Source organism: Molossus molossus, unplaced genomic scaffold (genome assembly GCF_014108415.1).
Source record: "Molossus molossus isolate mMolMol1 unplaced genomic scaffold, mMolMol1.p scaffold_m16_p_17, whole genome shotgun sequence".
NCBI lineage: Eukaryota > Metazoa > Chordata > Mammalia > Chiroptera > Molossidae > Molossus > Molossus molossus.
Window position 1 is genome coordinate 25,935,708 of NW_023425352.1, and position 27,441 is coordinate 25,963,148.

At 49.4% G+C, this 27,441-nt stretch overlaps 1 protein-coding gene across 6 annotated transcripts; it reads right to left on the reverse strand.

The window, feature by feature from the left end:
* Window positions 1-1,126: 1,126 nt before the first annotated feature.
* On the reverse strand, window positions 1,127-27,441 carry ZFYVE27 (zinc finger FYVE-type containing 27). Of its 6 annotated transcripts, none has more exons than XM_036264671.1 (13): window positions 26,909-27,039; window positions 25,897-26,085; window positions 21,796-21,866; window positions 19,189-19,375; window positions 15,505-15,600; window positions 12,608-12,720; window positions 11,759-11,898; window positions 11,087-11,158; window positions 9,717-9,737; window positions 9,413-9,557; window positions 4,000-4,046; window positions 3,737-3,818; window positions 1,127-2,752 (listed from the first exon to the last, which is right to left on the reverse strand). In XM_036264671.1, exons 2-13 carry the CDS (start codon window positions 26,082-26,084, stop codon window positions 2,688-2,690), a joined length of 1,227 nt encoding a protein of 408 aa, XP_036120564.1. In that variant the 5' UTR covers window position 26,085; window positions 26,909-27,039; the 3' UTR covers window positions 1,127-2,687. The 6 variants fall into 6 exon arrangements, with proteins under 6 accessions (XP_036120564.1, XP_036120561.1, XP_036120563.1 ...); XM_036264668.1 differs by lacking the exon at window positions 26,909-27,039 and adding an exon at window positions 26,858-26,902; XM_036264670.1 differs by lacking the exon at window positions 26,909-27,039 and adding an exon at window positions 26,443-26,709.

Sequence of the window (27,441 nt, forward strand, 5' to 3'; positions counted from 1 at the left end):
CTCTTTTCTTTTCCCCTCCTCCATCTTCTGGCCCACCAGTCTGCTGAGGCTGCCTTAATTCCCTTTTTTTTTTAGAGAGTAAGAAGGGAGAGGGAGAGAAATATCGATGTGAGAGTGGAGCATTAATCAGCGCCTCCTGAACGCCCTCTAGCGGGGATCAAGCCTGCAAGCCAGGCTTGTGCCCTGACTGGGAAAATTCAGCAACCTTTCCGTGCATAGGACAATGCCCAACCAACTGAACCACACCAGCCAGGGCTGCCTTGATACTTTTTAAAGTGAACATGCTCATCTGTATAAACTGTCAGGACAAGGTCCTGGCTGCTTCCTTGCCTCTCAGGACCCCTCTGGAGCTGCTGGGGCTCCTCCACACTGGGTGAATTTCCCGAGCTTTGTAGAATCCCACCTAGACCAGACCAAGGCCGCAGCATGCTTCGAGGACACCCTGGCACCTCCGTCCGAGTGCACATACAGGGGGCTGCCACCTAACCTCCTCCCTGAGGGTGGGTCTTGCGCTCACTCCCTCACTTCCCCAGGCCTACCGTCCAGAAGACACAGCTCCTATCCAGCCCTGGTCTGCACAGTGCCGTGCTGAGCCTTTCACAGCCACTGCTTAGCTTCCCTGGGCCTCAGTTTCCTTTCCTGTGAAATGGGGAGAAGTCCAGCACCTGCTTCAGAGGGCACTGTGAGGGTTCAACTAAACAGTGTATGTGAAGCACTTACAACAGGGCCTGGCAGCCAGTCCACAGCCCCAGCCCCACTCTGGGAGAGCTGCTTCTCCCCCATCTCACAGCCACTCCTCTTTCCGGCTAGTAGATCCTTTTTTGCTTCCTCAGAGAGATTAGCTAAAATCTTTCCATTCTAAAGCCTGCATTGCTTAGAGTTTACTGAATTCTGGTACCAACCAAGCCCAGCCCCACAATTTGGTCACAAGACAGAGCTTCAAGTCAATCCAACAAACATGTGCTGAGCCTGCCGTGTGCAAGGCTTTCCTCCCTTTGCCCCGGCTCACACCCCAACTTCAGCCTCCACGCCCATCCAGCCCTGTGCTGCAGGCACAGCCTCGGCCTGCAAACTCAGCCAGCACTGGGGGGTCCAGCTCTCCATCTGTAGAGAGAAGGTGAGTGCAAGGACCAGGTCAAAAACTTAAGACACATGAGGCCTTTTTATTGATAATTTTCCACATACACAAAAGTCCTTTTGTTCCTCTCCAGTGTAATAAAGCACAGGACACTTAACTCTCATCTCTGAACAGGAAAAGGGAGCCCGAGAAAGGGGATACACCAAGACCTGCCTGGTTCCCCAGAGACTTGCACCTCACTGGCCGGGAGCAGAACCCTGTCTTCCCAGCCCTGGCTAGACTGGTTGGCCTGGCAAGAAAACTGGCCTAGGATGGTCCTTGTCTCCCCAATCTGCCTCCAGGGCCCCTGCTTAGGGTATAGAAACATCACCACCTATGGGCTCTGAGTCCCAGGCAGCCCAAGACTCCAGGGTAGCATCCTAAAGCAGGAGAAGCCCCCATCCTCCTCGGTCCATTCCTTGTGCCACATGTTCCCAGGAACCATACAATAAATAAATAAATACTTCAAAAAGGCTCCAGGGGAAGGTAGGGGTGCCTGAGCCCGCTCATGGCTTAGAGACACAGAGCCCTGAAGAGTATACAAGGGAATATGAAACTGCTGGAGAGAAGATGGGGACCCCAAGTGGCCTTGTCCCATAACTGAGACTGTCCAGTCCTGGAACTTAGGACCCAGCTCAGCAAAATCACACACTTCCCAGGCCCCCAAGGGTCAAAGGCTTCAAGACCTCTGCTCTGTTCGCCTGGTCTCATACTCCATGGGGCAAGGGGCTGGGAAGGGGAAATGTAGCTCTGAGCCAGAGGACGGGTGCCCGAGGCTCTGAGCAGCGGGAGAAGTGATCTGAGTGCCTGGCATCTATCCATCAGGGCTGAGGGCACCAGGGCAGCATGTGGACTAAGATTCTACAAGTCAAGGTTTCTGCAAGGTGGGGCTGAGGTCCTTTGAGCTGCAGGGGCTCCCTACGTTTTGCTCCAGTTAATAAATACTAAGGACTCTGCCAGGCCCTCCTAGACACATCCTCCTCTGGGGGAACTTGGGGACTTCAACCCTGTTTCTAGAAATACTTTTGGTCTTGTTAGCCCAGGCCACACCCTCTGGTGGGTACAATGAGATCCTGATGCCTGGAGGGACAAACAGCAGACTTGGGGCATGGCCCTCCCAAGCCCTTCTGCAGACTCTCAGGGGCAAAGGGCTTGGCCCAGTACCTAGCAGGAGAATATCTCTTTCCCCAGTTTCTGATCTCCAGTCTCAGAATATTCCCAGCTTTGGAGCGAGGCCCTGATCCCCAGAGACCCTAATTGAGACCAGGTGTGGCTCTCTGCTGCCCTCTAGCGCAAATCCCCTGCCTAACCCTAAATCTACTAAGCCTGGGACAGAGTAAGGCAAACATGCCAGACGCCCCCAGGGGTTTAAGAGCAGCCATACTAACTATCCACAGAAGTGGGGAACAGCTCCAGAACCCGACTAGAGACAGCAAGGGCAGAGAGGGGAAGCCTACCTAGCATTTGGGCCACATTTGCCCAGCACACGCCACATGGGGCGAGGGGTAGGGAGAGTGGGATCTACTGCTGACCCAGGGACTGGAGCCTGCTTGCATCCTGTCCCCTCTTCTCACTTGCTCAAGGTCTGGTTACACGAGGCACACACAAACACAGTCTCTCTCTGGGCTTCAGGGGCTGAAAAGAAGGAAGAATTGGGTGAGACATTTCCTCATGCCCTTTGGCTCATGGCCCCAACTACTAGAACCACTTCCCTAGCCCCCAAACCCCACAGACCACCCACTGCCCAGCCCACACCCTTGCTGAACCAACTCACTAGCCTGCCCTTGGAGACTTCTCTGTTCATGGGAACCAGGGGCTCTGGGAGTGACCATGCCAACAGCAGGCCTCTTCCAGGTATTCTATGCATTAGAAATTATTTTGCCACCAGCTCAACACCTTTAAAAATATTTTTTAAATAAAGTCCTAGAAGAAAAATTTCCAAAATGTTTTAACAGTGGTTATCTCTGGGTGGTAAGATTACAGGATCATTTTTCTCTTCCTACTTCTTCTGTCTAGTAATTTCCAAAACATCTAGTATAAGCATGGGCTACTTTCATTACCAGAAGGAAAAACAGAGCGCCTGTAATGTCTCCCTGCAACGTTACGAGGAACAAGGTGAAGCATGCTCCCTCCCGGACTGGGCATTAGCAGCAGCCTATGTGCACGGGGGCTCTTCCTGTTGCTCAGCCGTACGTTTCGTTGACAATTCATATGTACAGCTTTTATAGAAGGAAAAGGCATTCTTCTTTCTTTTGTCAAAAGTATTACCAAGGTAATGAGAAAAAGAAAGAACTGCAGGGCGGCGGTCTCCCCGGGGAAGGCAGGCGTGGCACGGGGAGCCCCGGTGGTGTGGCCGACACTGCTCTGTGTTTAACTTCAGTGGAGCGGTCACAGGCATTCATGATTATGCTTCATAACTGAGATATATCTTTTTTGCATGCATGCATGCATCAAATATTTCAGGTTTTTGTTTGTTAAAGGGTGATGGAGGAGAAGTTACTATGGGCCAGACCTATCAGTGACCCCTCACTCCTATCCCACAAGCACGCCTCCTCTGAGGAGGTGGGAACCAGCCAAGCCCACCCACTGCCCTGCCCCCCAGCTCTGTGCACCACTCACCTGTGGCGCCCATGGAAGCCTTGGGCACCTTGAAGGAGCAGCACCGGGAGCAGAAGCTGTTTCCACAGTTACTGCAGCTTCGCTGAGGACAAGTGCCAAGGTCAATATCAGATGCACCCCCCGCCCCAGGTACCTGGAGCCCCCAGCTCCTCTCCTGTCTACCCAGTGATCCCACCCAAGGAACCTGGGACTACTGTGGGACTGGGGAGGTGCCCAGGTGGGACAGGACTGAGACCCGACAGGGCACCCTCAAGGAGACTTACCCTCTTCTTCAGCACTGAGAAGGTGGCTGAGCAGCCCGTACAGCTCCCTGGAAAAAGACAGCAGCTCAGCTTTGACCTAGCCTGGGCCTCTCAACTCTCACCCGTTCCTGGATCTTCTAAATGGGGACCCTCAGGACTCCAGCCCAGCCCAGGCTCCTTGGCTGGGAGCAGTGAGCAAGGGAACCAAGTCCAGACCCAGAGACAGAAGGAAGGAACTGATCTCCAAACTGTATATAGCTGCCAGTCCCCATACCCTCCTGGGCTTAGAAGCCCCACCTGTAGGTCCGGCTGAAAGAGAAGAGCATCCAGCAGAATCTCCCTGTGGAAACCACACCAAGCTGAGGGGCCTGACGACAGGCATCCCTCAGACGAGGCAACTCCAACAACCTCAAATGAAACCTGCCTGACACAACCCCTTCCGTTGTGCCCTCACACACACTCCACCACGGGTACCTCCTAGAGCCCCAGACCCTGCTTTCTGTCACCTGAAGACTCAGGAGAGAAGCTCAGAAGCAGGCACCTCCCGAGAAGACATGCAGGGCAAGAGATGCAAGTGCAGAGTGGCAGGCAGGATGTGCAAGACAGAGCTGGGAGGCAGATGCTGCCTAAACAACCAGAGACCACAAGGTGACAAAGCTTCAGTCGATGGCAGCTCGGAAAATGGCTGGGAGGGGGAAGGACAGCGTAAGAAGAGAGGAAGGATGGAAGGGAGGGGACAAGTTATTCTTTCAGAGGCTATGTCAAGGCAAGGAGGCTGTACGCACCTCCCACCCATGCTCCTGGAAATTACAGATGGAAAAGGTGGGCTGCGACAAGGACAGTCTGATGAAGGTGCATGAAGGTGAAGGAAGAGAATCAAACGGATGAGGGCAAACGCGATCTGAGGAGAGGAAGGGCCACGATGGGCCCTACAACTTCAACAGGCTCTAGAAGCAAAAGCACACCCTGACGAGAACCAAGGAGGATCTGAGGGCTGCGCCCAGGAGTCCTGACTACAGTTCAGTGCTGATCTCTCCATGGAGGCAGGGGGACCGAGCCAGGGGAGGGAAGGCAGGGTCCACAGTAGGCAAGAGGTTGTTCCCAAAAGGGGACCAGAGGGCCCTGTAGGCACAGAAGGAAGCTGACTTGGGTCCTAGAAAAACTTGGGAGGGGATAAGGCCACTGGAGGAGATTTCCAGAACTTGGGGCCCAAAGGCCCCCTGTGATATGGCCAGACCAATTATCAGCTTCAGGGAGCACCGCTGTGCCTCCTGGACCACCTGTCTCACCTTCACACAAAGACCCCAAAGCTATATGGCACCTACATGTGGCCCCTTCCTCTGTCCAGCCAGAATCTCCTGAAGCTCTTGCTAAGGGTTACTCCCTGCACTCAAGGAAAGAAAGGCCCCAGCCAGAGCAAGGAGAAACCCGAATAAGGTCAGTGCTGTCGCTGTCAGTCAGCTCGTGGCCCCAGCAGAGGAAAGGAGAGGGAAGCGCACAGCAGCTGCTGGCTGGTGGTGCCAAACCAGAAAACAGGTTGCCCAACTCTCCCCAACGCTAAGAATCGGGCAGGCAACCTGCCTCTGCCTCTCCTTAGCAAGGGGGCAAGGGTATGGGACTGCAGAAATGAGCCGCTCAAAGACTGACACTCTGGCCCATGTATGCAGATTCTTGACATGGGCCACAGGAATGAATGAAGTCCTGGGCCAAGCACCGGCTCAGGCAAGTGTATGGAGGAGGAGAGCACCCCTGTTCCCTTCCAACATCTACCAACCCTTCCTGCCCCTACTCTCAGTATAGGTCCTGACTCACCCTGTGATGATGCCTCAGGGGCAATCCAGTAGGGAGGAGCCTAAGATGGAATGGAGCCTCCAGGACAGAGGGGGCCTTTCCACCAGGACTCTCCCACTTGGAGGCCAGAGAAGCTCCTGAGCAGCCTGTCCTCACTCCTCCCGTGCACCCCTTCATCCACTGGCAGCTGGAATAGAATGGCCCCTTGGCCTGCAGGAGCCAGACCCCGGAGCAGAGCTGGCACACCTGCCCTCACAGCAAGGAGCTTGAGGACATCTCCAGGAAGGGACACTGAGAGGTCTGGGAGGGGAAGAGTGTGCCCTGTCCTTGCCATCTCGCAGGAACCCGGAAGGTCTGGGAGGCAGGAACTGAGAGGGGACTGGAGGGGAAGAAGTGTGCCCTGTCCTTGCCATCTCGCAGGAACCCGGAAGGTCTGGGAGGCGGGAACTGAGAGGGACTGGAGGGGAAGAAGTGTGCCCTGTCCTTGCCATCTCGCAGGAACCCGGAAGGTCTGGGAGGCGGGGACTGAAAGGGGACTGGAGGGGAAGAAGTGTGCCCTGTCCTTGCCATCTCGCAGGAACCCGGAAGGTCTGGGAGGCGGGGACTGAAAGGGGACTGGAGGGGAAGAAGTGTGCCCTGTCCTTGCCATCTCGCAGGAACCCGGAAGGTCTGGGAGGCAGGAACTGAGAGGGGACTGGAGGGGAAGAAGTGTGCCCTGTCCTTGCCATCTCGCAGGAACCTGGAAGGTCTGGGAGGCGGGGACTGAGAGGGGACTGGAGGGGAAGAAGTGTGCCCTGTCCTTGCCATCTCGCAGGAACCCGGAAGGTCTGGGAGGCGGGAACTGAGAGGGACTGGAGGGGAAGAAGTGTGCCCTGTCCTTGCCATCTCGCAGGAACCCGGAAGGTCTGGGAGGCGGGGACTGAGAGGGGGCTGGAGGGGAAGAAGTGTGCCCTGTCCTTGCCATCTCGCAGGAACCCGGAAGGTCTGGGAGGCGGGGACTGAGAGGGGACTGGAGGGGAAGAAGTGTGCCCTGTCCTTGCCATCTCGCAGGAACCCGGAAGGTCTGGGAGGCGGGAACTGAGAGGGACTGGAGGGGAAGAAGTGTGCCCTGTCCTTGCCATCTCGCAGGAACCCGGAAGGTCTGGGAGGCGGGAACTGAGAGGGGACTGGAGGGGAAGAAGTGTGCCCTGTCCTTGCCATCTCGCAGGAACCCGGAAGGTCTGGGAGGCGGGAACTGAGAGGGACTGGAGGGGAAGAAGTGTGCCCTGTCCTTGCCATCTCGCAGGAACCCGGAAGGTCTGGGAGGCGGGAACTGAGAGGGACTGGAGGGGAAGAAGTGTGCCCTGTCCTTGCCATCTCGCAGGAACCCGGAAGGTCTGGGAGGCGGGAACTGAGAGGGACTGGAGGGGAAGAAGTGTGCCCTGTCCTTGCCATCTCGCAGGAACCCGGAAGGTCTGGGAGGCGGGAACTGAGAGGGACTGGAGGGGAAGAAGTGTGCCCTGTCCTTGCCATCTCGCAGGAACCCGGAAGGTCTGGGAGGCGGGAACTGAGAGGGGGCTGGAGGGGAAGAAGTGTGCCCTGTCCTTGCCATCTCGCAGGAACCCGGAAGGTCTGGGAGGCGGGGACTGAGAGGGGACTGGAGGGGAAGAAGTGTGCCCTGTCCTTGCCATCTCGCAGGAACCCGGAAGGTCTGGGAGGCGGGGACTGAGAGGGGACTGGAGGGGAAGAAGTGTGCCCTGTCCTTGCCATCTCGCAGGAACCCGGAAGGTCTGGGAGGCGGGGACTGAGAGGGGACTGGAGGGGAAGAAGTGTGCCCTGTCCTTGCCATCTCGCAGGAACCCGGAAGGTCTGGGAGGCGGGGACTGAGAGGGGGCTGGAGGGGAAGAAGTGTGCCCTGTCCTTGCCATCTCGCAGGAACCCGGAAGGTCTGGGAGGCGGGAACTGAGAGGGACTGGAGGGGAAGAAGTGTGCCCTGTCCTTGCCATCTCGCAGGAACCCGGAAGGTCTGGGAGGCGGGAACTGAGAGGGGGCTGGAGGGGAAGAAGTGTGCCCTGTCCTTGCCATCTCGCAGGAACCCGGAAGGTCTGGGAGGCGGGGACTGAGAGGGGACTGGAGGGGAAGAAGTGTGCCCTGTCCTTGCCATCTCGCAGGAACCCGGAAGGCCCTCGCCCATCCTGGCAGGGATTGTCTGAACCAAAACCAAATGCAGAAATGACAAGACATAAAACCAGGGACAAAGGGAGGAGGATGAATGAGAAAGAACACAGGAGCCAGATCAGGTGACCTGGATTTGAGTCACAGCTCAACCATTAACTGGCTGAAGACTCTGGACAAATCCCTCTTTTCACCTCAGGTTACTATCCTGTAAAATGGGAACATCTAGGACCTTTACTTAAAATCCAGACATAAATGAGTCATTTGTCAGAGTTAAAGTATTAATTCTCATGTAGTGTCATTTGAAACTTCTAAGCCCATGAGAACTGCCTGCTCCTGACACATCTACCATCAGGACTCACAAAGCAGTGCACTGAACCGAGTGCTCCAGAGAAGTCAGCGATCGTCCTCCGTACAGGAGAGGGACCGTGAATGACGGGGCATTCACACAGAAGAAAGAAACAGCTCGTCCAGGACCACTAATCCCGAGAGCTGCTTGCTGCAGGGGCAGGAAGGCAGCCCCTGGATGTCCTGGGTCAAATTCCTCAAGATAAGTCCCAGGGGCTTCTCCTAGGTCACAGAGCCTAGAAGTCACTCCCACCAGAACAGAGAGCACAGCGACCCATCCTCCTCCCTGGCAGCTGACACCAGGCAGAAATAGGGCTCTTCTTCAGGACCAAGGTGAACCCCAAGTCACCCTCTCTCTAGGCTTCAGCATAACTCTATCTGGCATAGCTCCTGCTCTGAAACAGGATTCCAAGCTGTACTACCAGTCAAGTCCACCCTTCTCCAAAGCTGCCTTCCTTGACCCACCCTCACTCCCAGTGAAAAAGGACTAGCCAATCTATGAACTTGGCTGGGGAGAAGGGACCTCAGGGCTCTATCATGCCCAGAGAAGACACCATTTGCTTCCACCTAGATAGGAAAGATCCAGACAGGCTCCGAGGCACCTGCAGGATGGACCAGGGCCTCTCATATTAACAGTGCCCCTTATTAAGCACCGACTATGAACCAGCCAGTACTGTGCTAGCACTTACTAAGCATTATCTTATTTGAGTTCCAAAACAACTCTGTGAGATAAGAACTACTATCCTCCTTTTACAGAAGGGGAAACTGAGGCATGGAAAAGTTAAATAATTTGCTCAAGGACACCCAGTGGAGCTGGGAGTCGCACCCACACTCAGACGCCATGCTCTGTTCTCAGCCATCATGCTACACTGCTTTCTGAGGCCCTGCATCTCAGGGTCACACCTCTCTCTGCAGTCCAGCGAACAGAATTCCTATCTTCCCACAAGCTAACGGTCAGTACAGAGGGACGAGGAACCCACAACTCACTCTCTCAACAATCCGGCTGTGTGTTTAATACCTTCCCAGGATCCCATGGACACCACTGTACTCCTCACTCTTGTCACAAACCAGTACCCCCAATGCCAAGAGTTTGGCCCTGCGGCCATGGCGCCCCCTCCCCGTCCCCGTGTCCTGGCCATACCAAAGTTGTTAGTGGGGTACCGCTTGCGGAGCCGCTCTGTGAGCCGCGACACCTTGCTGCGCAGCACTTCATTCTTGCTCAGGAACCCGTTGTCATGCAGGGCCAGCTCATCCTCTACTGGGCACGGGGCACCCTCATCATCCTCCTGTGGGAACAGCTCCTTCCAGTCCTGCCCACCTGTGGCAGAGCTCCAAGGCCGCACGCAGAGGCATCCCGGCACAGTGGACCCCACAAGGTGTGACAGCTGGCTTGCCCACCCTCCCCCTGCCCAGCCCCTGCCCACCTCATCAAGGATCCTCCTTACCAGCACCACCAGGTGGGTCTCCTGTTCCCAAGGTGCAGGGGAGAAGAAAGAAAACAGAGAGATAGCAAGAAGAAGGAAGCTGCTATGAGGGAGTCCCCAAGCAAAAGGAAACACTAAACTGCTACTCCAAGTTCTGTCTAAGCATGTCTCAAAGGGTGACATTAACAGAGGCCCCCATAAAAGGATTCCAACATCAAATAAGCTTGGGCGATGCTGTGTACTGGTCAAACTGGGTGACATTAATTAAGTGGGTCATTATTTTAACAGAATAGAATAGAACAGGAAAGAAAAGATCCCTTACGACATATTTTTTAGGAAACTTGTCTCAGTTAAGCTTTACACATATTACCGACCTGAGTGTGAACTGGGTCGGGATGTCCGTGTGTGCCTTTCCGTGGCTTATGGGCAGAAATGCTTGAAAGCTGCTGCTCTACATACTCCCCACCATCACCACCACCCCCATTCAGAGTCTACTTCGTACGTCAGCGTCTGAGAAACCTTTCAGCAGTTGAAAAGTAAATGCCTACATGGGTCGTGCTGATGTAAAAGTGGGTGGGCTGGGTGAAAGGCACTTATATCTCAATTTCCCACTTTACAGAGACACAAGGAGAAAGTATTTCCTACTGTAAGAAAACAATAGCACAAATGTGACCAAATGACAACTGCCATAGGACTCAGTGACTGGGGAACACAAGGAGAGATGGGGACTGTGTGACTTTTCTAAAGAGGACAGTCGCTCCTCAGCTACATGGACCATTACAGACTCAGGACTATCAGAGCTTCTGAAAAATTGAAAATCCAGGGTTTTCACTGAAATCTCTCCACTTTTAAATACTGTCTTAAAAAAAGTTTAAGGTTGTATTCCAAATAAAACACTGCAAACTGTCAGCTTGAACCACTGTCTTAAAGTCAGAAAGACTATTTAACTTTCTCTGACCTAGCGCTTGGCCACGCAACCACTTTCTCCAACCTCCCTTCCCTGACCCCCAAAGGAGCATCTTTCAGACCTCATTCTGCATAAGAGCAGTCGGAGACCCAACACAGTGCCCTACCCCAAATCTGCCTTCCCCACACCCAAGGTGACAAGTCCACAGTCTGCAGCCAATGCCCAGCAGGGCACTCCCCAGAGGCTCCCAAAGCCATCCCTGCCCTGGGCAGCGAGGACAAATCACTAGATCAGCAACAGGACAAGCAGAAGCTCAGGGGTTCCCTTTCATCCAGTGAGTACTAGCTCAGAGCAAGTTTCAGATTCTTACTTGAATATAAGAGGATTTTTAAAATCCAGACTTGGGATGTGAGAAGCCGCACAGCTCCAGGACCACCCAACTTCTGGCCTGGTCAGTAGAGGGTGCTAGGGAAGGGCCACCCACCTCAATCGCATCTTTAAACTCCTCATCAGGCTCGGCCTCCTCGGCCTCCTCCACACTGCCTGGCGTGAGGTCCTGGAAAGAGAGAATTGATTACAAAGGAGAGCGATAGCAGCCCTGGCCCCTGAGGCAGAGGCCATCTCCCCTGAGCCAGCACCCAGGTTTCCCAAAACTTCTGTTCCAGCCCCGGGGAAATGGAACAACTGCAAGAAAGAAGGAAGTCACAGAAAAGACGCACTCCTGGCCCAGCAGGGACAGGGAGGGGACCGAGACCATGACGGGCCCACAGTGGCTGCACAGCACAGTGGCTGAGGGCATGGGCTCTAGAGCTACAGGGCCTGGTCCGAGTCCTGCAACACCGCCCTCCGGCAGCTGCTCTGTGCTCAACCTTCTCCTCTGCAAAGGAGACAGTCTCATCCTCAGAAACAGCCCACTCCTCACAGGGTTAATATCTACAGAGTATTTGGAACAGCAGAATAACTACTCGATAAAGCACAGAGTGGCCATTACTATTACAATTATTATTATTAAGCACCTCAGAGGGGATGAGGCCTGGGAAGAAATAGGAACCACATAGAGGGCAGCCCAGGAGCTATGTGGTATGAGCAGCTGCTAACAGGAAGGTGCCAGAACCAGCCCACAGGAGGCTCTGTCCTGACAGTAGGGGGTGCTCACCTCTGTGGGTGTGGGTACAGGCGTGCAGTCTGGCAGAATGCCCTTCCCCCCAGCATCCGGGGGCGCTGGGCTCTGGAAGGCACCCTCATCCTGGCTGGGTTGCATCCGCCGCTGCAGAGATGCCCTGTACTCAGACACCACTACCCAGGGCAAGGAGAGTGGGATGGGAGACAGAACAAACAGCATGAATGAGTGCTATTTTAGGGGTATCCATTTCTGCTGCTGGTTGCTTCTTTCTCCAGCATCTCACTCTCTAATACAGGAAAGACTCACCCTCCTAATTCTGAACAAGTCACCTAATCTAAGCCTCATAAACAAAGCAGAGATACCACCACCTACACTATGAGATTGCGATAGAGATTAAATGTAGTAAGTGCTCAATAAATTAGGTATTCTGTAATTAATTACCCAACCACAGCAAGGAAAGCAAATATAGCAATCAGTCAAACACATGTTCAGGCCCAAACATCTGTAACTCAGGGCCCCTCCAGACTGCCTCATTGCTTTAGAAGCCAGATGGCAGATGGGGACTCTGGGATCACACAAGGTGTGGCAGCAACTCCAGGGGATTGCATCCCAGGAGTTGGGTGGCAGCACTGGAAAAACATCCCTCCCACACCTCCCAGAAGCCACTATACCACGTAAGCATTGGTTTACCTGCCTCAGAAAGGCAGAGGGACCCCTACAACAGCAGCCTCCCCAGTGTTCCAAGTAACATCTGAGAGAGGCAGAGCCCAGGAGAGCCCTCCTAGTGTGGTGCTGCCCCCTTGTGGAAGGAATAGCAAACAGATGATCGGCTATGGAGACAGATAAACAAGGAGCCCACCTGTCAGGCTCTCCAGGGCTTACCTCGGAAGAACTCCACATTCCCTAGAAAGAGTGTGCTGTTTAAAAGGGCAAGGACCCAACACAGCGGCAGCAGATACAGCATGCAAACCGTGCCCAGAAGAGCCCCATAGAACCTGGATCGACAGAGGAACCACAGGATCAGGAATTCATAAGATCAGAAGGAACTAATTTGGGGCACACCATATAGGGGTCGGGAAAGAAATAGTTCTGGGAAGTTAATAAACTGACAAGATCTGCTAATCAAACAAGTGGACAATAAAGTGAGGTGGAAGGCTTTACAACTACCAACAAGTCACTGATTGCTAACAACGGAGACGGTGAGGCCACCGTGGTGACTGAGGCAGGGGCCACATAAATGGGTTCAACGCTCATCACTCCTCAGGCTCTCGACTCTGACAGTCGAGAATAAGACAAACTTAGCTTTGAGTCCAGCTTTGCCACTTCTCACTGTGTGCCCTTGGGCCAGAGGTTCTCAACCTGTGGGTCGCAACCCCTTTGAGGGTCGAACGACCCTTTCACAGGGGTCACCTAAGACATAACAGTAGCAAAATTACAGTTATGAAGTAGCAACAAAAATAATTTTATGGTTGGGGGTCACCACAACATGAGGAACTGTATTAAAGGGTTGCGACATTAGGAAGGTTGAGAACCACTGCCTTAAGCAAATCCCTTGGTTCTCTGAGTGTTACTTCCTTCACGGGTAAAGTAGGGATTAAAAAGTGCCTACCACCTAGAGTTACTATGAAAAGTAAGATAATACATGGGAAGTGTTGAGCAAGGGCCTGGCACAAGGGGAAAACTAAATAACTACTAGTTATCAGTATTATTTATACATAAAGGGCCTAAAGGACATTCTTTTCATGGTATCCATAGTTTCATCCTTGAATTTATTCTAAGAAAAAAATATATATTTTTTATTCCTCGCCTGAGGATATTTTTCCATTTATCATCAGACACAGTGAGAGGGAGGGAGAGAGCAAGAGACAGAAAGAAACATCGATGTGATGAGCCACATTGACTGGTTGCCTTCTACACGACCTGACCAGAGCCGGAGATGAACCACAACGGAGGTACATGCCCTTGACCAGAATTGAACCCACGACTCATTGGTCCTCAGGCCGACACTCTAACTGCTGAGTCAAACTGGCCAGGGCAGAAAATTTTTTCAAAAAATTAAAGCTAAACCTTTACAGCGGTTCTCAACCTGTGGGTCACAACCCCTTTGGGGGTCGAACGACCCTGTCACAGGGGTCACCTAAGACCATCAGAAAACACATATTTCCCATGGTCTTAAGAACTGAGATACGGCTCTTCTATCCATCTCCCGGCAGGTCCGCCCACATGCAGATACGCCCACATACAACATGAGGAACTGTATTTAAGGGTCGTGGCATTAGGAAGGTTGAGAACCACTGCCTTACAGGGTTAGTAATAAAAGTTAAAATTGACTAAATGTGTAACAGAATGGTTCCATAAATCATAGTATATTCACCATCGATATTAATCTGGTATTACAATAATTCCAAAAGCCATGCAGCAACAAAGAAAACCATTTATGCCCTGGCTGGTTTGGCTCAGCGGTTGGAGCGTCGGCCTGCGGTACAGAGAGACCCGGGTTCGATTCCCGCTAAGGGCACGTACCTTGGTTGCAGTTTGTCCCCGGCCCTGGTTGGTCGTGCGGGTGGCAGCCACTCGATGTGTCCCTTCACATCGATGTTTCTCTCTGTCTCTCTTCCTCTCTCTCCCTCCTGCTCTATCTGAACAAAAAATGGAAAAATGTCCTCGGGTGAGGATAAAGAAAAAGAAAAAAAAAAAAGAAAACCATTTATGCCTAGTCAGTGTAGCTCAGTAGACTGAGTGTCGTCCCATGGACTGAGATGTCCTGGTTCGATTCCTGGTCGGGCACATGCTGGGGTTGCAGACTCCGTCCCCAACAGGGGGCATGCAGGAGGCAGCTGATTGATGTTTTCCTCTCACATCGATGTTTCTATCTCTCTCTCCCTTCCTCTCTCTCTAAAAAAAAATCAATAAAAACATATTTAATTTTTTTCTTTATTGAGAGACAGAGGAAAGAGAAGGGAGAGGCAGAAATACCGATGATGAGAGAACATCGACTGGCCGCCTACTGCATGCTCCCCAGCGGGGATCAGGCCCACAGCCTGGGCATGTGCCCTGACTGGGAATTGAACTGGCGACCCCCTGATGCATGGGTTGACGCTCAACCACTGAGCCACACCAGCCAGGCAATAAAAACATATTCAAAAAAAGGAAAAGAAGCCCTGGCCGGTTTTGCTCAGTGGTTAGAGCGTCAGCCTGCAGACCAACGAGTCACATGCTCAATTCCAGTCAAGGGCACGTACCTCGGTTGCAATTCATCCCCGGCCCTGGTTGGAGTCATGCAGGAGATGGCCACTCGATGTGTCCCTTTCACGTCGATGTTTCTCTCTCTCTCTCTCTCTCTCTCTCTGTATTCCTCTCTCCCCCTCCCACTCTATCTGAACAAAAAAATGGAGACATGTTCTCAGGTGAGGATAAAAAAAATTAAAGAAAACCATTTATGATATATAATGGTAAGTGAAAAAGAAAAAAAAGGGAATCTCACATACACTGTGAGGCTACAGAGTATATGCATATGACAAACTCTACAGGTCAATCTAAACATGATATCAGCCGCTATACTGGGGTGGGAGATTACATGGCAAGTTCTTTTTCTATTATTAAAATATTTTTACCAAACACAAAAGAAGTGCATTCCCACCTACAAGCCTACATGCAAGTCTGCACACAAGAGCCTCAGGGGCTCTCATCCCCTGAGCTAGGGGCACTGGTGCCCTCAAGGCAGCTCACTTTGCAACTTCCTCTAGCACAGTGGTAGTGGGAGCAGAGGGGCCACTCACTGCGAGGACACGGTGGGGTTCTCCCAGCGTAGCACTCGGTAGACAGCTTCACAGGTGCAGCACAGGTGGCGCAGGAAGGCCTCCAGCTGGATCAAGCTGCAGACACAAAGGGCTTCTGTGAGCCACTCCCCCTGCCCCACTCACCCAAGGGGCCTGACAGAGCTCTGAGCCAGCAGAGCCTAAGATTTCACAAGCCCAGCTGGCTAGGGGTGGCCGATCTCTCCAAACCCTCGGGAGGGGCCAGAGAACTCGGGAGAACATTCATACATTTTAGTCCTCCTTTTGGAATCCCCACTGAGGTGGAAACAGTATGAAGTTCCTGCTTTGGTCTCTTTCTACCTATTGTTAGAAGGCCAGTCACTTACCTTTACTTAAGTGGGCTGCCGTTCTCCTCTATAAAATGAGGATCAGGGTAGCCACCTCACAGATACACTAGAGCTGTGAGGATAAATGACAGGAGGTAGATAGGTCAATGTGTCTCCAGTTGGTATGTAAGGCAGACTCACTTGGAGAGGTTTTTTTTTTTAAATAGATATATCCCAGAAGCAATGAGCACAAGCTTGTACAATGAGCATTCAGATCTTGGTTTCTGAAATGCTCCTTGGAGAAATGACTGATTCTACAGCTAGAGCAGGGAAAGTATAAAACCAATCTGAACATCCTATTGTCCCATAAAGTAAGAAAGCACTCAAAAAAGATGGGGTCGGCTGGTGTTGCTCAGTGGTTGAGTGTCGACCCACGCACCAAGAAGTCTCTGTTTTGATTCCCGGTCAGGGCACATGCCCAGGTTATGGGCCAAATCCCCAGTGAGGGGTATGCAGGAGGAGTCCAATTGATGTTCTCTCTCATCCATGTTTCTCTCTCTCTCTCTCTCTTCCTCTCCCTTCCTCTAAAATCAAAGAAAAAAACATTAAAAAAAAAAAGATGGGGGCAGAGCAAAACAACACAGGGGCCAGTTCAAAAGTGATCCTACTGGCCAAATCTAGGACAATTTGAGATCAGAATAAATAATGACAGTAATAAATTATGACTCACTGAATTAAATTTTAAAATCTTGCATTCAGCCCTGGCTGGTTTGGCTCAGCAGTTAGAGCGTTAGCCCATAGACAAGAGTCTCAGGTTCAGTTCCAGTCAAGGGCATGTACCTTGGTTTGGTTCGGTTCCCAGCCCTGGTCAGGGTTGTGAGGGAGGCAACCAACCAATGTGTCTCTCTCACATCAATGTTTCTTTCTCTTTCTCTTTCCCCCAGTCCCCTCTCTCCCTCACACTCTATCTGAAGATAAATGGAGGAATATCCTCAGGTGAGGATTAAAAAAAATGTTGAATTCATATTGATAATAAATTAGAATTACAGTAGAATGCCAGCTAATAATGACAATTAGAAAATCACCTTTGTAATCATAATGGGAATAAATTGGTAAAGCCAAGACCCATCAATGAATTTAAAAGTAGTGGGTAAATGTTTGATGAAGAACAAGGTGTTTACTTGTGTACCCCCCTCAGATTACTAACTCTAAAAAGTAAAAGGGTCATCTTACCATGGAGAAACCTTAACCAAGGGATCAAAGTTAGTATCTCCCATATCGAGACAGACTGATATCGTGTACTCCTGAAGTGATGCACCGACAAGGATACCATGTCACCTGTCATTTCCTGCCAACAACCCACAGCCTGGATCTAATCATGAGGAACCAAACAACCCCAAACTGAGGGAAATCCTACAAAATAATAAGCTTGTTCTATTTTTAAAAAGCCAAGGTCGTGCCCTGGCTGGTTTGGCTCAGCGGTTAGAGCATCGGCCTGCGGTCCAGAGACACCGGGGTTCAGTTCCCGCTAAGGGCATGTACCTCAGTTGCAGTTTGTCCCCGGCCCTGGTTGAGTCGTGCAGGAGGCAGCCACTCAATGTGTCTCTTTCATGTCGATGTTTCTCTCTCTCTCTCTTCCTCTCTCTCCTTCCTATGGTGGGGTCATGCAGGTGGCAGCCACTTGATGTGTCTCTTTCATGTCGATGTTTCTCTCTCTCTCTTCCTCTCTCTCCTTTCCACTCTATCTGAACAAAAAATGAAAAAATGTCCTCGGGTGAGGACCAAAAAAAAAAAAGGGTAAATGCAATGTGTGATTCTGGATTGGATCCTGGATCAGGGGAAATTTACATAAAAGATTTTATTGCCCTGGCTGGTTTGGCTCAGCGGTTAGAGTATCAGCCTGTGGTCCAGAGAGACCCAGGTTCAGTTCCCGCTAGGGGCATGTACCACAGTTGCAGTCTGTCCCCTGCCCTGGTTGGGTTGTGTGGGTGGCAGCCACTCGATGTGTCCCTTTCACATCGATGTTTCTCTCTCTCTCTCTCTCTCTCTCTTCCTCTCTCTCTCCCTCCTACTCTATCTGAACAAAAAGTGGAAAAGTGTCCTTGGGTGAGGATAAAAAAAAAAAAAAAAAAATACTTTATTAACACAACTGGTAAAATTTGACTATGAACTCTATATTTAATAATAATACTAATGTTAATGTTATCAAGGTAAATTTTCCTAATTTTGATTACAGGACTAAGGCTATATAAAAGAATGTCCTTGTTCTTAGAAAATACACACTGAAGTATCTGGGGAAGACAGGCATGATGTTTGCAACTTAATTTCAACTGGTTCAGAAAGAAGAAAATAGCGTGAAGAAGAAAGATGCAGTCAATGTGACAAAATGTTGATAACTGTTCTGAGTAAAGGGCACGTGAGAGTTCTTTGTTATTCTTGCAACTGTTCTGTAAGGTTTTGTTTATTTGGTTTTTTTCTTTCACAACCTCACTTGAATAAGTCATATACAGGTTTACTAACTACAATCTATATCCTAATAAAGACTGAAACTATACATTCCAGTTGTCTTTAGCTTAAAATCACCTCAAAGTAAAATATATTTTTTTAAACCCCAGACACTCAGGCCCCACTCCAGATAACTGACTCAGAGTTTCGCCAGGGAAGGGCGAGGGAGGTTGGGGGGAAGGTGGGGGACTTCCAACTGTTTTTTGGAAGCTCCACAGATGCCTCCGCTGCCCCGGGAGGGATGAGAACCCTGCTATATGTCAAGAAAGCCCAGTTCAGGGAGGACTCACTAAATGGCAGCTGCCACTGAAGTTATGTTAATATTATTTGACAGTCTTAAGGTGCTTCCTCAGAAGTACCAGCTCTGTCACATTTAAGAAGTGTCTCCATAGTGCAGTGATGATGACTAACATTTACTGAACACTTCCTGGGTACTAGACACTCGTTTAATCTTCACAACCACCTGTGACGTAAGCCTATTATTACCTCATTTAAGAACTGGAGGCACAGGAAAGCTGAGCGACTTGCCCAGTACCACACAGTAAGTAATGAAAGAACTAGGACTTGAACCCAGGCAGTGGCTCCTGGGTGCACATGCTAAGTCAACACCCTAAACTGTCTCTAGTGGAAAGAACACAAACTGTGAAACCAGCTGGATCTGGATTCTCATCCCAGCTCGATCAGATTCTAGCTTTGAAAGCCCTTCTCCTCACCCATAAATGAAACATAATAATAGCAGCTAACTCCCAGAACTGTTAAAAAGATAAAAGGAAATTACATCTGTGGTTTACCTAATACAATGTCTGGCACACTCAGTGTGGTGGAAGGTTTTACTGTGAATGTCCCTCACCTCCCTGGCCCCTTCCATACTCACAAGCTCTTCACCTCAGCCACAGCCTCGGGGCGAGACAGGCGAACTCTCTGCAGGTCCTCCTGCCTCACGCTATGGTATTTCCTCCGCATCAGCTCAGACTCGGGCAGCCGTGCCCGGCAAACTTCCTGCAGGTAGCCCAGAAGAGCGGGCACTGAAATCACCAGGGCACCCACAGAGTACCATGCACCTGTGGGATCAACAATACTGTAAGTAAACAGGTAGAGCAAGGATCCGGAGTCTCGCTCACCCTCCACATGCTTGCTCCCTCATCTCCTCCAGGACTCTGCCTGAGAGGCCTTCTCTGATCACTCCACAGGAAACAGTGTCCAGCCCTCACCTCAGTTTTATTTTACTTCACTGAACTTACTACAGGACAGATTATAGATATGGTTGCTGTCTCTCCCACAAATGTAGACTATTGAGGGCTGGGATTTTGTCTATCTGGTCACTGTTATAGCACCAAACCCATGTTTTTCATATTAAAAAACCCACGCAGGCATACAGTAGGTGGCTCGTGTCTGGAGTCTGGCCACTGGGGGGCTCCTGATAACTGTATTCTGACCTTTGGGCCAACTGGGGCAAATTGGAAACCTTTCCTTTGGCTTTTAGGATACCCCAGACTACTGTGGACTGAAAAACGGTGAAGCTGAGAGAAAATCCAAAGGAACTTGGGTACCCCAAGGCAGGCTAATGGAGCATTGGGCACAGAAAAAATATCATCTGATTTATTTTGGAAATATGTTCAGAAAAACCTAACAGCCTGGGAATGATATTTGCATTTCAATCAGGCAGAGGAGAGCCCCACTGAGAAATAATAGGAGGTCTTTCTTAGGTGAAATGGGTTTTTTTTTTCTTTTTCTTTTTTTATCCTCACCCGAGGACATTTTTCCATCTTTTGTTTAGATAGAGTGGGAGGGAGAGAGAGAAACATCCACGTGAAAGGCACACATCTAGTGGCTGCCACCCGTAGACCCAACCAGGGTCGGGGACAAACTGCAACCAAGATGCATGCCCTTAGCGGGAACCGAACCCGGGTCTCTCTGGACCACAGGCCGATGCTCTAACCGCTGAGCCAAACCAGCCAGGGCGAAATGGGTTTATTTTCAAACCACCGAGTCCATCTCTCCATAGGAAACAAAGGAGACTTGAGAAATGGGGATTCAACAGAAGAATGAATATATGAGTAAAGGACCCAGCGCCTAAAAACAATCTATGCCAGGTCCTTCGCTCATTTCCCCTGAGGGATTCAGCTTTTTTTTTTTTTTTTTTTTGCAGCCATCTGCCAATTACCACAAGAGAAAGGGCTGGTTCACCGCACACCTTATCACAATAGGTCCCCAGGAGACATCACTACCCAGGACCCATACAGCCACCCACCTGTCCACACATCTACTCAAAGGCTTCACACTAGACCCCTCACTGGTGGTGGTGCCTGGCAACCCCCACTGGGATCATTTGCTGAGCCAGAAAAAAATCAACAGATGTGGCAAAAATCCTCATCAGCTCACCTTCCTGATCCCCTCACCCCATGTCATGCCCCAAATGACCCCAGAATCAGCTTGGAAACCAAACTAGAATAAGCATTCAGTCAAGAAAAAACAATAATAATAATAGCAATACAGAAGACCTCCTTACCTGCAGGGATATGATCCAAGTCCCAGTGGATACCTAAACCCGTGGATCTTACTGATTCCTACATACACTGTTTTTCCTATACATACATACCTATGATAAAGTTTAGTTTATAAATTAGGCAATTTCACAGACAGAAGATTCATTCTTACTGTAAAGTTTAGCAACCTCAGCACACAATATTTTTTCTTTCTTTAAGTCAAGAACTTCCACCTTTTCATTTAAAGGAAGCTCTTTACAGCTTCTTTGACATATCCAAATTGCCAGCATCACTACTCTTGAGCTTTGGGGCCATTACTTAGTTTAAAAAAGGGGAGGGGGTACGTGCAGCAACACCGTGATAGTCAATCTGATCACCAAGAGGTCTACAACGTGACAGGCAGCATATACAAAGAGGAGACACTGAACAAAGGGATGACTTCCATCCCAGGAGAGACAGAGTGGGATGGTGAGAGATTCCATCAGGCTACTCAGATTGGCCCCTCAAATTTAAAATTTATAAATTGCTTATTTCTGAACTTTCCCATTTAATATTTTTGAAAATATTTTTAAAACCTATGCTAGCACACTGTAGGTTGACAGCAAACAACTGAAACCATGGAAAGCACAACTGTGGATAAGGGGGAACTACTATAAAGTACTGGCTGCTTATCTGTGTGAGGCACTGAGCTAAGTGTTATACATAGATACTCTCACTCCCTACAACCACACTCTGAGAAAAGCACTGTTATTCTCCCTTTAAATATAAGGAAAATTAGGTGTTAGGTCACACCCCGAGCCCAGCCAGGATTCTAGCCCAGCATGTGTCTCTCGAGAACTTGTGTTCTAACATCATGCAGACATACAAGAAGGCCAACTCCAGGGCAAGACCAGTGTGGCTCCTTCACACGGGGCTGCTTTTCAGAATTCCTCCCATTTACTCACCAAAAAAAAAAAAAAAAAAAAAAAACCCTGGTCCCTGGAAGCAGTTCTTACCCTCATTCAAAGTGAGGAACAAGACGTTGAGGCCCAGGCAGGTCAGCAAGGAACACAAAGGCGTCTGCCACCTACAACATAGAGAGTTCTAGTCACTCAAGTCCACTCAGTCGCTCCTCCAAGTGGGAAGGGGGACTGAGCCAGCACAGGTGAGACATTAAAACCAGGAGCAGGAGAAGGGCCTGTAGTTCAGGGTGTCAAGGAGAAATGAAAACTGGGTCTCTCACTTGGACAGGCGCCTGGGAGAGGAGTTAAAGTCACATATTAGACCCTGGGGTGAGAAAAGGTATCCTCTTAGGACTACAATATCTGTAGCACTTTCTCCCAGGAACAGAAAACGTTCATAATATTATCTATTAAGAAACCTAGTTAGGAGTGCACTTTCCCTTTCTACCTAAGACTTCTTTCCCTGGCTGGAGCTGAAACACTGAAGATGTTCACTGGAGCACAGTGGAGCAGACCAACACAGGCCCGAGCATACTGGAACAGAACAGAGCCGAGCCGAGAAGAGCAGACTAGAGCAGGGCAGACCAGAGCAGAGTGGACCAGACTAGCGCAGGGCAAAGCAGGCTGGCGTGGAGCGCAGCAGAGCCAAGCAGACCAGCGAAGAGCAGGCAGAGCTGTCTAGCCAGAGAGGAGCCTGGCCCCAGGTCCACCTCACAGCCTGCGGTTTTCACAACTGTGCTGTATCATAATTGAGCTGTTTTGCCCTAAAGTTTCCTTCTTCACTGTACCCCAAATTGGAGATTCCTGTTGGCACTGAATTGGTGCCAACAATCATTTGTTGACAGTTGTTTGTGCACATCTACCCAACCCTGAGGCACTCAAAAAACAAAAAACAACAAAATATCTAGTTAATACAGTTTATCCTCTGTTTTATAAGGTTCTAGTCTCTTTAAAAGGTAACAATGACAAACATTCTTCTCTAAAATTTTCCTTTATTTTTATCAAGATACATATTTTTCCAGTTTCATAAGAACATATATTCACTGCACAAGATTCATCTAATACAGAAATCAAGAGAACAAAATATAAAGGATTTCTCTGACCCCATTTATAACTTTCTCCTATTTCTGCAATTTTGAGTTTGCTTTAAACATACATTAATAGAAAAAGAGGAAAATATTTTTAATATATTAAAAAATGAAGGCAAAACCAGGGTGTAGCATTCTCTTCACAAACATGCCCTAAGTAAACAGGACCAGATGAAAGCACAGACCCAGCTCCCATCATCACCACCCAATGGAAAAGCAGAAGCCTTCAAAGAGAGAAGACCAGAGACTCAGGCTGCTAAGGACAAGCAAATACTGCTGGCTTAGTCCCTGATAAAAGACATTTTACAGGGAAAAAAGAGCACAGATGTAATAATGAAGCCACTGACACGTACAGTCTAAAGAACAGCGTCAGTAAGGTCAGCCATCAGAGGAGAAAAACAAACAGAAAAATAAACAAGTAAGTTGCTGGCAAGCAATGTATTCAGAACTTTAATGTATTTTTTTTTTTTTTTGCTCTAATTGGAGTATTTCAGAGTTACTAAATGAGGTAAACTGAAATGTGTGCTGCTTTTATTTCTTAACAGTTATAGCAAGGGAATGAATGACCTCTCTCTCTGCCTGTTTCTTAAAATTCAACACATTCCAACTGTACCCACCCTAATTAGGCCACCAACCATCTAGAGGCAGCTACCAGGATAAAAGCAAATTAAAAGTCAGGTCTAAAACCAATCCCATTTCAGAAATAAAAGCATCACATAGCCACTGAAATCATTCATTTTAAACCCTCTCCCATTCTATCTGTCTTCACTGACATTTTGGACATGGAGGCCTACCTACTAGAATAGCTAATCCCAGAAAAGAGGAGTCTTTTAAAAATCTACTGCAGCCCTGGCCGGTGTGCTAAGTGGTTAAAGCATCAGCCCACACATCAGAGGGTCAAGGGTTGGATTCCAGGTTAAAGGGCACATACCTGGGTTGCAGGTTCAATCCCTGCCCTGGTTGGGGCACATGAGGGATGTAACTGATCAATGTGTCTCTCGCACACAGACATTTCTCTTTCTTTCTCTCTCTCTCCCTCCCTCCCTCCCTTCCACTTTCAATAAATAAATAAATGTAAATAAAAATCTACCTGCAGATCTAGGCTTCAGACCTAACAGACACAGCTCAAGATTAAGTCCCTTTTCCAAGTCAAATCCTCTTTACTAAGAAAAGAACAATCAAATGCACAAACTAATCTGACAGCCACTTTCACAAACCAGTGCTCTGTCTCCCAGTGGCATGGAGACCACAAGCTCCTAAGGGCTTTTTAAGCCCAATGCATCTCCTCCATCAATCCCACCACATCCTCAGATTTCTAATTTCATAAAAGGAAAAAACCCTAACACATTAGTGCTAAGAAGCACTAATAGGCACAAAAGAATGGCAAGATATACTGAACTTCTGCATTTTGCCAAAAAAGGGCAAAACACACGTACACATACATACATACATACATACATACATACTTCTGCACTCATACATGCGTACATCCGCACGCATAGTGGAAAACACCAGAGAGCACAGCCCCTTGCTCTCCAGAGCCAACTCCTCCCCTAGAGGAGACTGAAGTTCATTTCAGATAGTTCATGGTGGGATTATAAAATGAACTCCTCCTCATACTGTCTCACTATCACTTGCACCAAGAGTACAGTGATCTAACAGTAGAGAATATTGCTCTGGAACACTGAGTAGCTCATCTCCAGAGATAATGCCATAAAGTAAAGGGGCTCTGGAAAGAATAAGAAAAATTAGGGCTTTGGTCAGAAAGTTAAAAATAAACCTCCCACTATTTCCACACTAAGGTAAGAATGATTATTCAACAGCACCCTTAGAGGTTAACCCCACTCCACTCACTCTGCCTCCTACCTGTCTCTCGTTATCATTTTTTTTTTCCATTTTTCCCTACCTGTCTCTCCTGAGCATCTTAGAGGGTTGAAGATCCTTTATGAGAATCTGATAAAATTAGAAGCTTCTTCCTAGAAATCTATATGTGTGCCTACATATAATTTTCATTGTTTCAGGAGCTTCTAAAGCCCCTAAAGCCCATTTCACAGGCTCCAGGGTTAGAACGCCTGTTCTTTAAGACAGCCAGGTTTTATGGACTCCCACTGAGATGCAATATTAAAAACACATGACCTTTGTAAAAAAAAATTTTTTTTTAATTTAAATTCAATCCAATCTTTAAATCTAACTTGCAGTTTGCACCATGAAGAAGCAACCAGACATATCTGTATAGGAAGTTCTCCAGAACAGTGAGCCGAGTCTCTTCAGCAAGTCAGTTTTATAAAAGAAGAAACCACATTAGACTGAGAAGACTTAAGAGACTTACTAACCACAGAGAATGTATAGTCTGGACTGGAACCTCATTGGTCAAAAAAAATTGTAAATGACATTCTTGGGACAACTGAGGAAATCTGAGTATGAATTGGATACAGGGAGATATCATGGAATTATTGTTATTTTTGTTAGCTATGATGTTACTTTGATTATGAAAAAAAGTCCTTATTTTGAAACAAAGAGAAGTATTTAGAGAGTGAAATGGCACATATCTGTAATTTAAAATACTTTAATATAAGATATAAAATGAGCTGAAAGAAGAAAAAGAAAATTATGTAGGATGAAAATCAAAGCAGAATAGGAACAAAAAAATTTGAGACCTATAATCCTAAAGGATTCGTGAAAATAGTACCTACTTATTCATAGGTATTTGTATTTCTTTAACTTACATTCAAAATTATTTTCTAATTTTAATATTAATTAAGCTAATATTGGAAGGAGGAAAAAAGCATGCTCTAGATATAGAAGGCCCAATGTTCAAGGTTAGCTCGAAATCCTGAGGTATAAGATTATTCAACCACAAAGAAGAAACCCTGGTGAAAGGCCAGATGGTTCCCAGTGCCTGCCTCTCCTGGGCTGGGCCTGAGACACAGGATGGGCCTGGAATAAGCCCAGAGGCCCAATGGACCTTCACTAGGGCAGAAAGGACAGCCCAGCTACTGCCTAAACAGCCGGTGCAACTACAGAGCAGGAGACCCAGAAGGTCAGAGAAACTCTACAAAGTCTGTACCTGAGCAAGTACCGGACACCGTCACCTGCGTCCTTCAGAGGTTCAAGGTAGATCTCCAGCCTCTTGTAGGACAGAACCAAGTTGAAAAGATCAAACGCAGGGGATTTGGCAGGGGCTGGTGGAGACTCCGGGGGAGCCTCAGGCATCACGCTGGGGCTGGCCTCAGGCTCACGTTCTGATGACTGCATCCTGCAACCATAATTAATTCCTGATATTTCCATCACACTTCCAATGCCCCACACAATTCTACTTGCATTATTTCATGTGGTGCCCACAATCAACCTGTGAGGTAGGCAGGACTACAGGTGGAATGTCCATTTCACAGAGGAAACTAACATTCTACAAGGTGAAATGAATTACCCAGATATAAAATCCTGCTCTTCCGACTCTCTATCTAATGTTCTTTTTCCCCACACACCCATTAAAGAGTATAAACTGTAAAGACCAAGCAAACTGTAAAGACCAAGCACACATGGTTGCTGAAGGGAGGTAACCTGGAGTCTCAAGAGGATTGATGTCCTGAAATATTTTTCTCCCACTCTTTACCTGGTTAATTCCTACTATTCCTTCCAGTATTTGGCTTAAATATCACTCCCTTGCTCTGAGAAATCTTTGCCAACACCTCCAGTTCGGACTAGGACACCTCCCCAATGCTCCCAAAGGATTATGTACTCAGCCTAACAGCATTTATCACAGCAAAGTGACACTCCCCGCTTTCTTCCCAGGCTGCCCCTCTTAATTTTGAGCTCCACCAGTTAAAGGACTACGTCTGCCATTCACCACTGTTTCTGCACACAGTGGGCGCATAATGAGTAAATTAACTGCCCAGTGCTTTCTCCTGCGCCGCCCCATTCCCTAACCCTTCCCTCGCCCTTTTGTTCCCGACAACTTCCTGGACCATCCCTACCCACTATCCTCCCTTCTGCCCCCTCCCCCCCTTTGAACCCTGCGAGGCAGTCACCTTCCGTAACGCCCCATCTCCCTTCTCTGGATAGCCACAGGAAACGCTCACCCTCTTTCCTCATTTCAAAGTCCTGCCCAAACGCTAAGCAAAAACAAGGGGGCGGGACCTCGGCGCACAGCAACAAAAGCCAGTCCAGGCAAGGGGATGCAATCTAACGGCGGGGGACGGGCTGACAGAGGGGCCACCAAAACCCCCGCAGGCCGAAAGGACCCAGGGCGGCGCGAGGCGGGAGTCCAGGAGGGGTGAAGCACCTCAGCGCCGGCAGGGGCCCGGACCCCGACGTCTGAAGCCCTGGGAGCCTGACGCGGCCCTGTGGCCCAGACTAAGGCAGGCCACGCCCAAGGTCGCTGGGCCAGCAGGTGGTGGCCCCCAACTCCACACAATCGGCGGAAGCAAGGGAGTGGGGAGCAGGTGGTACCTCACCTACGCGGTTGCGGGGTTGGTTGAGGGAGGGGCGGGGACGGCCAGGGGGCACTGATAGGGCCGATAGGCCCGCCCCACTCCGACAGCTCGCCTCTCTCCAATGCGGTTCTGAAGTCGCTGGTCCGAGAACCTCCTCCGCCTCCCCCGCCGCCGCTTCC